This window comes from Coregonus clupeaformis, chromosome 1, assembly GCF_020615455.1.
Source record: "Coregonus clupeaformis isolate EN_2021a chromosome 1, ASM2061545v1, whole genome shotgun sequence".
NCBI classification, from domain to species: domain Eukaryota; kingdom Metazoa; phylum Chordata; class Actinopteri; order Salmoniformes; family Salmonidae; genus Coregonus; species Coregonus clupeaformis.
Genome location: NC_059192.1, coordinates 39,269,579 through 39,285,628, shown reverse-complemented (window position 1 = coordinate 39,285,628; position 16,050 = coordinate 39,269,579). Strand labels below are relative to the sequence as shown.

At 43.7% G+C, this 16,050-nt stretch overlaps 1 protein-coding gene across 1 annotated transcript in view; it reads left to right on the top strand.

Annotated features, from left to right (window-relative positions):
• Positions 1-10,170, top strand: part of LOC121569432 (extracellular tyrosine-protein kinase PKDCC) — a 32,090-nt gene extending 21,920 nt beyond the window's left edge. Inside the window, exons 4-7 of the mRNA XM_041880392.1 lie at positions 680-759; positions 1,830-1,937; positions 8,090-8,263; positions 9,637-10,170. Of these exons, the coding sequence (XP_041736326.1) occupies positions 680-759; positions 1,830-1,937; positions 8,090-8,263; positions 9,637-9,722 (448 nt within the window). The 3' untranslated portion in view covers positions 9,723-10,170. The remainder of the gene's footprint in view (positions 1-679; positions 760-1,829; positions 1,938-8,089; positions 8,264-9,636) is intronic.
• The last annotated feature ends 5,880 nt before the right edge of the window (positions 10,171-16,050 follow it).

Here is a 16,050-nt window from a genome sequence, read left to right as displayed (position 1 = left end):
TGTTAACCCTTTCCTTTCCAACAAAAACTGAAGAGATTAAATCAGAACATCATTGAAAATAATAGTATAATAATAATAATAATAATATTATTATAATAATTATTTTAGAAATCCTTAGCCCTTCTCTGAAGGCATAGAAGGCCCTTTGTTCCCCACTTTGTTTGGGTTAGTAATAATTTGTAGAGTGGCTCTATTTTCCCTCAGTATGCATTTTTTCCCTATTCTGAATGTCTAAAGAATCCATATGTTGTTCTGAAAGATGAATACAGAAATACCGGACATTTTGAACTCTTATTATAGTGGTGATTTGGCAACATTACAATCATTGTCTTGAATTGGACTCGCATTTTTCTGGTCTCGGTCTTATCTCGATCTCGGACCCCTTGGCCCCCTCCCGGTCTCGATCTTGACACGAAATGTACAGCTGTATATCACCCTCATAGCAGTGAAAGTTGACATTGTGCTTCCAAATGACATCATAAGAGGTAGCGTATATAGTGAAAACAATAGTGGTCCTAGAATGGAACCTTGAAAAACACAGAAACGTACCTTTGATTACAAACTATACACAAACACTAACCGATACCTTTACGACAGATAATATCTAAACCAGGCAAGAACTGAAGTCAAAGGACACAGCTGTGGTGTTTGAAACTCCTGTGTTGATTTTAATTTCCAGGTTCTTCTTTACATACCTGCTGCCTCACAGTGCCCCACCCACTCTAAGACCCCTACTGGACAAGATAGTCAACTCCACAGGTGAGTGCCCACTGGAGACAGACGTCAGTTCAACGTCACATTTTTTATATACATTTCATTGAGTTGTCAACTAACTTGAATTCAAAGTGAATCAACAAAACTTTGAACCATGTCACTGGATTTAGGTTAAAAGTTGGTTGAAAAAGAGACAGAAAATCCTGAAACGTCTGTATGTTGATGACTTTTTGCAAATCCAATCAGTTTCCCACATTGATTCAATGTCATAAAATGTTGTTGAAATTATGTTGAAACAACGTTGATTCAACCAGGTTGTGCCCAGTGGGTGTGTGTTCTCTCTCTCTGCTTCTCACTAGTTACTGTTTGGCTAAGATATGAAGCTACTAGCTACCACTATACTTAGACTGGCTCAGTGCTATCCATGTTTTATATGCCTGAGCTGGATCTCTCTCTCTCTCTCTCTCTCTCTCTCTCTCTCTCTCTCTCTCTCTCTCTCTCTCTCTCTCTCTCTCTCTCTCTCTCTCTCTCTCTCTCTCTCTCTCTCTCTCTCTCTCTCTCTCTCTCTCTCTCTCTCTCTCTCTCTCTCTTCCATTCTTCCCTTTTGCTCTCTCTTTCTTCTTCCTTGCTCCTCTCCCACCTATCTGGCTTCTCATCAGAGTGATGGTATGTCAGCTGGGTGTTTGAGATCTGTTTTACTGGGACACAACAGGCTGTGAAGATGCGAGCCGCGTGGGCGGGCGGTGTGTGTGTCTGTGTATGAGTGTATGTGCATCTGTGTCTGTGTGTGTGTGTTTGTGCGTGTGTGTATGAACTGGGGGATGGGTCCGGTGATCCTATCTCTCCCAGTCAGACAGAGAGCTTAACGACCTCCGATCAGCGTCTACTATAAGGATAGCAAACACAGACACTGTCCGATGTCCCTTGATCCATGTTCAAAGACTGAGCTGGGCCTGTTTTGTCTGTGCTATTGTACACCATTTTTGTTCCTCACAGATTTGGTTGAATGGTATGCTTTAATGTCGGTAAAATAATAAGTCATAACCTTTGTTATGTGGAATTGTGTTTGAAGGTGTGGAGTTTAAACTGAATGTTACTTCCTGTGTTGGTTTCAGGAGAGCTGATATGGGGGATAGATGAGACGCTGCTTCAGTTGGAGAAAGTGTTGCACCTGTACAGAAATGGATTTTACCTTCAGAACAGCACACAGACACACAGAACAGGTAAATATGCACACACACACAGGTTCGGGTTAGGGTTAGGGTTAGGGTTAGGGTTAGGGTTAGGTTAAGGGTTAGGGTTAGGGAATCAAATGTTTGGTCCCCACAAGGATAGTAAAACAGACATGTGTGTGTGCAGGTGGGGGCCCAGGGGAGTGAGGTGGGGAGAGAGAGCTATGTTCAGAAATACTACGGACAAATAATAGTAATGAGATAAAATATATTAAAATGTATATAACGGGAGGGAACTCAGTGGGGGATGGGAGAGACTGACATGTCTACTAAGCTGAGGGTGCATTGGGAGGAGAGAGGTGAGTGTGAGCTCTCTCTCTCTCTCTCTCTCCCGCTCAGGCCGTCTCCTTCTCATCTCTGCTTGACAGCTTTCCGTCTCTATCAATTCACCTTTTTCCATTCCTCTATCGGGAGGATTCTGTTTTCGCTGTCTTACATTCACTTGGTGCCCCTTGCTCATCTTCTTTTACTTTCACATGTTCTTTCTCTCTCCATTCCTGCCCTCCCTCAGTGTCTCCTCGCCTCGCTCCATTGGCAGTGTAAAGTAGACCCAGACAGTTGTTGACCGACGAGTGCTCACAGCCCAAGGGCCAAACACTGTGTCTGCTTAACCCTTTACAAAGACACTGCTGCTCCAGTAGGCCTCTCACTCTCCACTCTCCACCCTGAACTCCTCTCTCACTGACACAGAACAACACTATCACACAGGAACACTGGTAGGGTCTTTCTAGTGTTCGCCCATGCAGGGCTTCCCTGTGGAATGTGGCCTTGCATCATGTGCTTTTTATGCAATTACACACCAGTGCATGCTTATTCCCTTGCTCACTCCTTCCCTTCAGCCCCCTCTTCCTCCCCTGCTCTCCTTGTTCTCTCTCCCCATCATGCCATTTCTAGGAGCTTTTAAGTCCTGCATTTAGAGAAAGCGAGTGCTCCATAAAGCATTAATTACAGTCATAAAGCGTCTAATAGTTGTAGTTATTTACTACCCGGAGCACGGCTGTCTGTTGCCACGCATACAGGGGGGACGGCGCATGTGTGTGTGGGCGTGTGTGTGTGCATGCATGCGTGTGTGTGCATACCTCCACATAGTAAATCGTGAAAAGGTCGTCCACAGAGACGTTCTGTCCTGCTCCCCTCCTGCCATCTTTCTTCCTCTTCTAACAGACGTGTAAACCCTCCCTGTAAATCACCAGGAGTACTCCTGGCCCAGCCAGGCATGACACTGATATATACGGTATAGAGAGAAAGGGTGGAAGACAGAGAGACATTGAGGGGGAGAGAGAGAGCGACAGAGAGACAGAGAAAGAAAGACAGAAAGCAGTGTTGTGATGTCTATTCCGTATTCCAACACTAGAAAGAGTAGTCGGGAAAATTGAAAAGTACTAGATTCCAAGATGGAGAAAGAGAAAGAGAATAAGTAACAGAGAAAGAGAGAAACTGACTCAATGATTCACGGGCTGGGAGGCTTTTAAAGGAGGGGGGGGGGGTGACTTGCTTTGAAGCTGCCCTCCTCTTCTCTTCTCATTGTCACAGTCCTGTGAAGCTTAGTTAAACCCACAGACCATAGGAAAACTGGATCCTGATTGTGTAGGGGAAGTACAGATGCTCACACTGCTTCATGTACATGGTATATAAATACTGTGTCAGTTAAAAACACAACATACTAGGCTACTGAAATATCTCTTTCTTTGCTGATTCGTGGAGCACATGCTAACCAGTACACACATATGCTCATTATCATGCACATACAGTACCAGTCAAAAGTTTGGACACACCTACTCATTCAAGGTTTTTCTTTAATTTTTACTAAATTATTTTCTACATTGTAGAATAATAGTGAACACATCAAAACTATTAATTAATACATATGGAATTGTAGTAACCAAAGAAGTGTTAAACAAATCAAAATCTATTTTAGATTTTAGATTCTTCAAAGTAGCCACCCTTTGCCTTAATGACAGCTTTGCACACTCTTGGCATTCTCTCAACCAGCTTCACCTGGAATGCTTTTCCAACAGTCTTGAAGGAGTTCCCACATATGCTGAGCACTTGTTGGCTGCTTTTCCTTCACTCTCTGGTCCAACTCATCCCTAACCATCTCAATTGGGTTGAGGTTGGGTGATTGTGGAGGCCAGGTCATCTGATACAGCAGACTATCACTCTTCTTCTTGGTCAAATAGCCCTTACACAGCCTGGAGGTGTGTTGGGTCATTGTCGTGTTGAAAAACAAATCATAGTCCCACTAAGCGCAAACCAGAATGGATGGCGTATCGCTGCAGAATGCTGTGATAGCCATGCTGGTTAAGTGTGCCTTGAATTCTAAATAAATCACTGACAGTGTCACCACTAAAGCACCCCCACACCATCACACCTCCTCCTCCTCCATGCTTCACGGTGGGAACCACACATGTGGAGATCATCCGTTCACCTACTCTACGTCTCACAAAGACACGGCGGTTGGAACAAAAAATCTCTAATTTGGACTCATCAGACCAAAGAACAGAATTTCCACCGGTCTAAAGTCCATTGCTCGTGTCTCTTGGCCGAAGTAAGTCTCTTCTTCTTATTGGTGTCCTTTAGTAGTGGTTTCTTTGCAGCAATTCGACCATGAAGGCCTGATTCACGCAGTCTTCTCTGAACAGTTGATGTTGAGATGTGTCTGTTACTTGAACTCTGTGAAGCATTTATTTGGGCTGCAATTTCTGAGGCTGGTAACTCCGATGGACGTATCTTCTGCAGTAGAGGTAACTCTGGGTCTTCCTTTCCTGTGGCGGTCCTCATGAGAGCCAATTTCATCATAGCGCTTGATGGTTTTTGCGACTACACTTGAAAAAACTTTTCCAGATTGACTGACCTTCATGTCTTAAAAAGTAATGATGGACTGTCATTTCTCTTTGCTGATGGACTTGATATTTTACCAAATAGGGCTATCTTCTGTATACCACCCCTACCTTGTGTCTCCCGAGTGGCGCAGTGGTCTAAGGCACTGCATCGCAGTGCTAGCTGTGCCACTAGAGATCCTGGTTCGAATCCAGGCTCTGTTGTAGCTGGCCGCGACCGGGAGACCCATGGGGCGGCGCACAATTGGCCCAGCGTCGTTGAGGGTAGGGGAGGGAACGGCCGGCAGGGATGTAGCTCAGTTGGTAGAGCATGGCGTTTGCAATGCCAGGGTTGTGGGTTCGATTCCCATGGGGGGCCAGTATAAAAAAAAAAAAATGTATGCACTCACTAACTGTAAGTCGCTCTTGATAAGAGCGTCTGCTAAATGACTTAAATGTAAATGTCACAATACAACTGATTGGCTCAAATGCATTAAGAAGGAAAACAATTCCACAAATTAACTTTTAACAAGGCACACCTGTTAACTGAAATGCATTCCATGTGACTACCTCATGAACCTGGTTGAGAGAATGCCAAGAGTGTGCAAAGCTGTCATCAAGGCAAAGGGTGGCTACTTTGAAGAATCTCAAATATAAAATATATTTTGATTTGTTTAACACTTTTTTGGTTACTACATGATTCCATATGTGTTATTTCATAGTTTTGATGTCTTCACTATTATTCTACACTGTAGAAAATCACGTACACACACACACACACACACACACACACACACACACACACACTCACAGAGACATCTTGCTGACTGGACTGTGTAGAGTGTGGTTTCTAGTCAGCAGAACCACAGTGTAATCGCAGCGATTTGAGATGACACAGAGGAAAACCTCACTATTAGCATTTAAAGATCAGCATTACAATGGCCAGTAATTGTAATCATTGTCAGTAATGTTTCTTACCACTATAGAAAGTAGCATAGAACAAATCTGTGTTTTATTAGACTTACAGTAAATACACTGAACAAAAATATAAATGCAACATGTAAAGTATTGGTCCCATGTTTCATGAGCTGAAATAACTCACATTTTGTGAACAAATTTGTTTACATCCCTGTTAGTGAGCATTTCTTCTTTGCCAAGACAAATTATCCACCTGACAGGTGTGGCATATCAAGAAGCTGATTAAATTACACAGGTGCACCTTGTGCTGTGGACAATAAAAGGACACTCTAAAATTAGCAGTTTTGTCAAACAACACAATGCCAAAGATGTCTCAAGGTTGAGGGACTGTGCAATTGGCATGCTGACTGCAGGAATGTCCACCAGAGCTGTTGCCAGATAATTTAATGTTCATTTCTCTACCATAAGCCGCCTCCAACATCATTTTAGAGAATTTGGCAGTACGTCCAACCGGCATCACAACTGCAGACCATGTGTGTGGCGTTGTGTGGGCGAGCGGTTTGCTGATGTCAACGTTGTGAACCGAGTGCCCCATGGTGGCGGTGGGGTTATGGTATGGGCAGGCATAAGCTACGGACAACAAACACAATATAATTTTTCCTATGGCAATTTGAATGCACAGAGATACCATGATAACATCCTGAGGCCCATTGTCGTGCCATTCATCCGCCGCCATCACCTTATAATTTCAGCATGATAATGTACAGTCCCATGTCGCAAGGATCTGCACACAATTCCTTGAAGCTGAAAATGTCCCAGTTCTTCCGTGGCCTGCATACTCACCAGACATGTCACACATTGAGCATGTTTGGGATACTCTGGATCTACGTGTACGACAGCGTGTTCCAGTTCCCTCCAATATCCAGAAACTTCGCACAGCCATTGAAGAGGAGTGGGATAACATTCCACAGGCCACAATCAACAGCCTGATCGATTCTATGCAAAGGAGATGTGTCGCGCTGCATGAAGCGAATGGTGGTCACACCAAATACTGAATGGTTTTCTGATTCACGCCCCTACCTTTTTTTAAAGGTATCTGTGACCATCAGATGCATATCTGTATTCCCAGTCATGTGAAATACATAGTTTAGGTCCTAATAAATGTATTTCAATTGACTGATTTCCTTAAATGAACTGTAACTCAGTAAAGTCTTTGAAAATGTTGCATGTTGTGTTTATATTTTTGTTCAGTATACATGAGAATGACAATTGCCACACATCAATCAAGCTACTCACCAACCAAAACCCCACATGACCCTAGCATACTTAAATCAAGAGCATGACTGTGTTATCATATACATGATTCTGCACATTGTCATATACACTGTTGAAATTCAAAAGTCTGATCATTCAAACTACTTATTGATACGTGTATATGGTTAGTTGCAACTAAGTTGGGTCGCCATGCACTCAAGATTCTATGTTCCACCTCAGATCCAGCTAACCATGTCTGGTCAGGCTTAATCAGTAATGTCTGTGGAGTTATTGTTCAACTTGAGAACACTCAGAGAAATAAGACTTGCTCTATTGAGCATAAAACCCAGGACACAAAACAGGCTATTCTATTTTCTACAACATACAACTATTGGCTACCAGCAGTATTTTGATATGGGCCTTGGCAAAGCGAACCTATTTAATTCTATTCATTTCTTTTGTATTTTAGATTTTTTTGCTTTTATTAAATGTCCGTCAAACACACTCATATTTTTAGTGGATCCTTAGGGGAACCCTGGATCTGGTTAAAACAATGTTGAGCATTTTGTAATTCCCTCTGTAATTCGATTTAATAAAAGTTATGTTTCTTTATTGGCATGGTAAATGTACATTTCAATTGCAACTGCTTACACTCAAATTCAACCTAATGTTTTAATGAATCACCTTATTTTATTTCAAAGTAAAAAATAGTTGGAGGGAGAAGTTTGGGGGGGGGTCCAATTTAATATTTAGGAGTGTTAAAAACAGAAAAGACACAAAGAGAGAAGAGAAAACAAGGTATTCTCACATAATAAGCTACCTCATTACACATGTGCAGGACCCTCAGTGTATCTCCCCCAACCAGTGACAAACATAATAATAATATGCCATTTAGCAGACGCTTTTATCCAAAGCGACTTACAGTCACGTGTGCATAAATTTTTACGTATGGGTGGTCCCGGGGATCGAACCCACTACCCTGGCGTTACAAGCGCCATGCTCTACCAATTGAGCTACAGAGGACCACATGCACACACATGCACACACACACACACACATACATGCACACGCACGCACGCACACGCACACACGCGCACACACACACACACCCTTCCTTGCTAACTAAATTACTTCTCTCCTTGTCTTCTCCAGACTATAAGCATGTGGTGGATGCCTCTATTCCTGGGGAGAACTACCGCTGCTGGCCATCCTATCAGCACGATGGATGTCTGCTATCAGTCTTCAGCATCACAGAGGCTATTGGTGTGTGTGAGAGCCATGCCCAGTGCCAAGCATTTGTACTGACCAATCAGACCACCTGGACAGGCAAGAGTTACATTTACATTCACATTTTAGTCATTTAGCAGACGCTCTTATCCAGAACGACTTGCAGTTAGTGCGTTCATCTTAAGATAGCTAGGTGGGACAACCACATATCACAGGCATAGAAAGTACATTTTTCCTTAATAACGTAGCTATCAGTAGAGTCAGAGCTACAAGGGGGGGTTATTTATTTATTATTCGAGGTGAGGAGGAGGAGGAGGAGGAGGAATATTTAAGATACTGTTTAAAGAAGTAGGGTTTCAGATGTTTTTGGAAGATGGGCAGGGACTCTGCTGTCCTAGCTTCAGGGGGAAGCTGGTTCCACCAATGGGGTGCCAGGACAGAGAAGAGCTTGGACTGGGCTGACCGGGAGCTGCCCTATTTTAAGGGTGGGAGGGCCAAGAGACCTGAGGTGGCAGAACGGAATGTTCGGGTTGGGGTGTAGGGTTTGAGTATAGCCTGAAGGTAGGGAGGGGCAGTTCCTCTTGCTGTTCTGTAGGTAAGCACCATGGTCTTGTAGTGGATGCGAGCTTCGAGCGGGGTGACGTGAGGGAACTTGGGAAGGTTGAAAACCAGGCGGGCTGCAGAGTTCTGGATAAGTTGCAGGGGTTTGATGGCACAAGCAGGGAGCCCAGCCAACAGCGAGTGAATGTTTCTTCACGCTACAGCGTTATCATTGTATTGTTGAAGACAATGTGTGGGGTGCATTCGTGTGGCTGTCTGTGTGTGTGTGTGTTTGTGTGTCCATTTGTGTCTGTGGGGTTTGTCCATAAAGTACCCTGTGTGTGTTTGTGTGTGTGTGTGTGTGTGTGTGTGTGTGTGTGTGTGTGTGTGTGTGTGTGTGTGTGTGTGTGTGTGTGGGAGGTAAAGTACCCAGCGTTGTCAGACGTCTCTCTCTCTGATCAAACAGAGGCAGGGCCTTCAGTATCGTCGTCTCTCGTCACTAACCCCCTCCTTTCTACTAGGTGTCACTCACGCGCACACACACACACACACACTTCATTAGAGCTCAGTCTGAGGGGAGCACATCAGCATGGCAATCCCTATTTATTGAACCAGGCCCGTCTAGACCCACAGCACTTTCACATTCCTTCTCTTCACTCTTCGTCCTCCTCCTCTCCAGCCATCATACAGTATCTCTCTCTGTCTCTACCTCCTCTACACACCGCAGTTCTTTATTTTCAGTCTTTCTATTTTTTAGCAATTTCTGGTACGATTGTCATCGTATTCATGCAATTAACAGATAATACATTGTAGAAGGTATGCATATGCTAGGGTACATTCAGCTCATTTAACACAATGTCTTCCTCTTACGGTCTCTCCTACTTTTCCACTTTTATTCACATTTATTGATTTTTCTTCTTCTCTGTCCCCAGGTCACCAGCTTGTATTCTTCAAGACGGGCAGTGCCAGTCTGAGCTCTGCCAAGGGACGGGTCACCTACGTCAGAGTTGGCAGCTGAATCAACGGAGGGGGAGGAGACTTAACTGCCAAACCTCCCTCTGATTGGCTAACCTGCTCCTGGGGCATGCCCTCACGGCTTAGTGAGTCACCCCATTGGATGGGTCGGACAGAGGGAGTTGAAGATGGATCCTAGAACACACCCTCCATGGGGCATAGAGAAGCCTAACCCAAACCAGCTCCCACTGAAGTGCAATAATATCACTAGGAGAACAATGTTACAATATTGCTCTTCATATGTGTTCTGCAAAGGAAAATGTTGGGTTGTGCAAGGCTATAGCTCAGGGTGTAGTGAGGTTACCCTCCTAGCTAAGAAGGGTGAGAGTGCACGCCTGAGATTCCCCTCCTGTGCCCCCTAAACTACACTACATGTTCAAAAGTATGTGGACACCTGCTCATCAAACATCTCATACCAAAATCATGGGTATTAATATGGAGTTGGTTCCCCCTTTGCTGCTATAACAGCCTCCACTCTTCTGGGAAGGCTTTCCACTAGATGTTGGAACATTGCTGCGGAGACTTGCTTCCATTCAGCCACAAGAGCATTAGTGAGGTCGGGCACTGATGTTGGGCGATTAGGCCTGGCTCGCAGTTGGCATTCCAATTCAACCCAAAGGTGTTTGATGGGGTTGAGGTCAGGGCTCTGTGCAGGCCAGTCAAGTTCTTCCACACCGATCTCGACAAACCATTTCTGTATGGACCTCGCTTTGTGCACTGGGTCATTGTTGTGCTGAAACAGGAAAGGGCCTTCCCCAAACTGTTGCCACAAAGTTGGAAGCACAGAATCATCTAGAATGCCATTGTATGCTGTAGCGTTAAGATTTCCCTTCACTGGAACTAAAGCCAGGTGTACACTACACGACTTTCAAAATCCTAACATCGCTAAACCTCTCACATTAAACGACCATCTTTCCTGTAGTTTTTTTTTTGTCTTGCCAAGATTCTTCACTTGGTCTTGAGGATTGTCGATACCACGTTGTCTTGCGAAAACAATGATGTGATGATGTGATTAGATTTAATGTAGCTACAACGAGCTGTGGCTCAAAACAGCATCAAACGTTTTTCAGTCAGACATTCACGCTTGCCGTACAGAGTTGAAATATCTACCCAACATTTTGAATTGAATAACATTGCTTGTGAACTTCAGAACTGTAACGATTTGACACTTGATTAAAGGCAAGTACAAACGCATACTAGTAGTATTCATCGCGCCTTCTCGAGAGTCTATACATTCTGGGTGATGCTAAACAACGTCATCATCTCACTGGCTTCTTCTCTGGCGAGGTCTCATTGGTTATTGCTCATCACCGTTCTCAAAACGTTTCATTGCACATCTCACACAACAAGAGCATTACAGATTTTGTGCCGATAAAATGTTTAAAAATATGGGGACGTCTGGGACTGCTCAAACCTCAGATTGCGTCTCTGACCCACTCACATTAAACGAGCGTCGGTGACGGCCGTGCGCCCCGAGTAGGCATGGGGATTTTGTCTCCGATCTCAAAAACTTGTCTGGGACAGCTAAATCGGGGCCAAAATTGTGTAGTGTACACCCGGCTTCTAGAATGTAATTGTATGCTGTAGCATTAAGATTTTGCTTCACTGGAACTAAGGGGCCTAGCCCGAACCATGAAAAACAGCCCCAGACCATTATTCCTCCTCCACCAAAGTTTACAGTTGGCACTATGCATTCGGGCAGGTAGCGTTCTCCTGGCATCCGCCAAAACCAGAATCGTCCATCGGACTGCCAGATGGTGTAGCGTGATTCATCACTCCAGTGAACGCGTTTCCACTGCTCCAGAGTCCAATGGCAGTGAGCTTTACACCACTCCAGCCGACGCTTGGCATTGTGAATAGTGATCTTAGGCTTGCGTGCGGCTGCTCGGCCATGGAACCCCATTTCCTGAAGCTCCTGATGAACAGTTCTCGTGCTGACGTTGCTTCCAGAGGCAGTTTGGAACTCGGTAGTGAGTGTTGCAACCGAGGACACAATTTTTATGCGCTATGCGTACGCTCTTCAGCACTCGGCGGTCCCGTTCTGTGAGCTTGTGTGGCCTACCACTTCGCGGCTGAGCCGTTGGTGCTCCTAGACGTTTCTACTTCACAATAACAGCACTTACAGTTGACCAGGGCAGCTCTCTAGCAGGGCAGAAATTTGACAAACTGACTTGTTGGAAAGGTGGCATCCTATGACGGTTGAAAGTCACTGAGCTCTTAATTACGGGCCATTCTACTGCCAATGTTTTCTATGGAGATTGCATGGCTGTGTGCAATGGGTGTGGCTGAAATAGCCGAATACACTAATTTGAAGGGCTGTCCACATACTTTTGTACCTTCACATGGAGTCTGGTCAAAAGGATCTCCTTCTGGTACTGTAGCATGTTTATCATTGTCTGTGAAGGTTTCAAGCCAGCCTCTATACAAACCTTCAGCCAACCATCAAACAATAGGAAAGGTACTCAACAAGAGAAACATATTCCAAAAATAAGGGGTTTACCCCAAGAAAAATGTTTAAATAGTATGTCTTCATGCAATGCTCAGGCTTTATTCCAGATGGAAACAAAGGTATTGGCAAAGGACTGATGTTTCAGTCTCAGCCCTTACTTTTAGATTCTCTAATGCTGAGTGTTACTCAGACGTTCTGCCTCCTCCCTTATCCCCTCATGTCTCTCTTTCTCTGTTTCCTTTCCCTCCCTCGGTCTTGTATTAGACCCACAGCACTTTCTTTTTTCAAACAGGGTTTCTCTATGCTTTCAAAAAGCATCTCAGAAAGTGTGATTGATTCCAAATCTTAGTGAATGAAGAATCTGCGCTTATAACACAGATGATTGTTATATCTGAGTTATCAGATAAAATATATACTTTTTTTATCCAATGTTGATGAAAACAAAGAAATTGTTCTCGTACAGACAAATCAAGGACTCATTTGGAATATTGTGTCATTATTGATTTTGCATGTTGACCAAATTTTATGTAGTGTAGTGACCTCCTTGAGAGGGTACATTTTTATGGTGTATTTTATGGTGTATTTATTGAGGAGAGTGTGTGCCACTCTCACTGGGTTGTATTCATTGCACCAAACGGAAGGAATTTGACTAAAACAGGGAGTACCTACCAAAACTTGTCCAATAAAAACTCATTTTCGCTTTACGTTGCAAAACACTTTGCTACGGTTTGCTCTAATTAATATGACCCTGGGTTTAGAGCAAACAAAGCAGGACCTAATCGCGCTCTATTCTAATTTCCTAAGGAAATGTGACATTAACCTTTAGATAATTCAACAGACAGTATCAAAGAGACATTGCTTTCAGTGAAAGCACTCCTTGTGAAAATAATGAATCAAAAGTGAATTCTACAAAGCATTAACACTTTGTGTCTGTTGTTCATTGTTTCTTTTGATGATAACGATGAGATGGCTATTTTTATATGGAAAAATAAAAACCTTGTGGCGAGTGAGACATCTGTGTGTGTGTGTTTATTTAGTTACAGTAAAATATTTTTATTTTGGTTGCCATGACGCCACAAATGCAGCATAGGTTGAGAGCTCCTGTAAATATTGTACATATTTAGTTGATTTAAGTTTTTTTGTTTTGTTATTTGAAATCAGTTTTGTTTTGTTTGCTAATTAAACATTATGATCCAATATGTCTACTTGTCTTGGGCATCGGAGTTGCAGAAATGATGGGAGGTTGATTTGTTTGGTTTGCTTAGCTAGCTAGCTAGTTAGTTAGCTTGTTAGCTAGCCAGCTGACTGTTTGCATTCAAAAGACGCATTCTTGACACAGCTTCTTGTTTCACCATCCAAAGTGTGAGAGGACTGCAGTGTGGAGATGGAAGAGGGCTCCCTTATAGGATTACTTTATACATTGGACTTATGTGTGGTGAGTTTTAAGCGCCAGAATCGGCAGCAGAAGAAGCATCACCCAAGTGGGTACTACACATAGCTGGTGGAGGAGTCGTCCAGTAGCTACAGAGAGCTGAGGACTGACGAGAACAACGTCTGAGGACAACTCCAGTGACCCAACTCCATCATCATCACCATTATCATCACCAACCTTGTCCCTACCATACAACTCGGTTACCAGTAGAATACTGGTAGATGCCTTCACCAAACGCAGGCACCCTCTGAAGATATAGACTTGATGCTTGTTTATTTTACGTTTACTTGTGTACTGCAATTCAGCTTTTAGCTGCCAAGTACGGCCTAAATGTAAAAATGAAATAAACTACTACTATATTAAGTGCAGCAGGTTGAGACAGGGAACCAGAGTATTGTCTTCAGCGATGCATCAGCTGATGCATCAGCTGAGGTCGCACCAATCATGTTCTACAAACACTTCCTAACTTAATATGGTGGTATATTTAAGCTGATCAGTTTACTCACTCATTATCTGCTGCCTCTACTGCTGTTGGTCCCTCGATAGCAGGCGGATGCATTTTCTTGTAGTGTGTATAATTCTATTGTTGTAAACATGTGTTTGCACGCAAACCCTGTAGCTCAACCATAGCTTTACTGTCATCCATACAGTGTGGGGAAAAAGTATTTGATCCCCTGCTGATTTTGTACGTTTGCCCACTGACAAAGAAATGATCAGTCTATAATTTTAATGGTAGGTTTATTTGAACAGTAAGAGACAGAATGACAACAAAAAAATTTCATAAATTGATTTGCATTTTAATGAGGGAAATAAGTATTTGACCCCCTCTCAATCAGAAAGATTTCTGGCTCCCAGGTGTCTTTTATACAGGTAACGAGCTGAAATTAGGAGCACACTCTTAAATGGAGTGCTCCTAATCTCAGCTTGTTACCTGTATAAAATACACCTGTCCACAGAAGCAATCAATCAATTCCAAACTCTCCACCATAGCCAAGACCAAAGCTCTGCAAGGATGTCAGGGACAAGATTGAAGACCTACACAAGGCTGGAATGGGCTACAAGACCATCGCCAAGCAGCTTGGTGAGAAGGTGTCAACAGTTGGTGCGATTATTCGCAAATGGAAGAAACACAAAAGAACTGTCAATCTCCCTCAGTCTGGGGCTCCATGCAAGATCTCACCTCGTGGAGTTGCAATGATCATGAGAACGGTGAGGAATCAGCCCAGAACTACACGGGAGGATCTTGTCAATGATCTCAAGGCAGCTGGGACCATAGTCACCAAGAAAACAATTGGTAACACACTATGCCGTGAAGGACTGAAATCCTGCAGCGCCCCCTGCTCAAGAAAGCACATATACAGGCCTGTCTGAAGTTTGCCAATGAACATCTGAATGATTCAGAGGAGAACTGGGTGAAAGTGTTGTGGTCAGATGAGACCAAAATCGAGCTCTTTGGCATCAACTCAACTCGCCGTGTTTGGAGGAGGAGGAATGCTGCCTATGACCCCAAGAACACCATCCCCACCGTCAAACATGGAGGTGGAAACATTATGCTTTGGGGGTGTTTTTCTGCTAAGGGGACAGGACAACTTCACCGCATCAAAGGGACGATGGACGGGGCCATGTACCGTCAAATCTTGGGTGAGAACCTCCTTCCCTCAGCCAGGGCATTGAAAATGGGTTGTGGATGGGTATTCCAGCATGACAAATGACCCAAAACACACGGCCAAGGCAACAAAGGAGTGGCTCAAGAAGAAGCACATTAAGGTCCTGAAGTGGCCTAACCAGTCTCCAGACCTTAATCCCATGGAAATTCTGTGGAGGGAGCTGAAGGTTCAAGTTGCCAAACATCAGCCTCGAAAACATAATGACATGGAGAAGATCTGCAAAGAGGAGTGGGACAAAATCCCTCCTGAGATGTGTGCAAACCTGGTGGCCAACTACAAGAAACGTCTGACCTCTGTGATTGCCAACAAGGGTTTTGCAACCAAGTGCTAAGTCATGTTTTGCAGAGGGGTCAAATACTTATTTCCCTCATTAAAATGCAAATGAATTTATAAAAATTTTTACATGTGTTTTTCTGGATTTTTTGGTTGTTATTTTGTCTCTCACTGTTCAAATAAACCTACCATTAAAATTATAGACTGATCATGTCTTTGTCAGTGGGCAAACGTACAAAATCAGCAGGGGATCAAATACTTAATTCCCTCACTGTAGCTGTTTATTACATTAGTGGTCAGTTCTCCGGCCGTTCCCAGCTAGTATAAAATAGTGGTGGGATAATCGTATTAGCTTTATCCCAGATTGCCCCTTACAGGATAAAGACATGCATTCTTATGTTTATCTATTAATTAGTTCTGTCATCTTCTCTTCTACTCTTCATTGTCACGGTTTCGGCCGAGGCGGCTCCTCCTCCTTGTTCGGGCAGGTTTCGGCGGTCGTCGTCTCCGG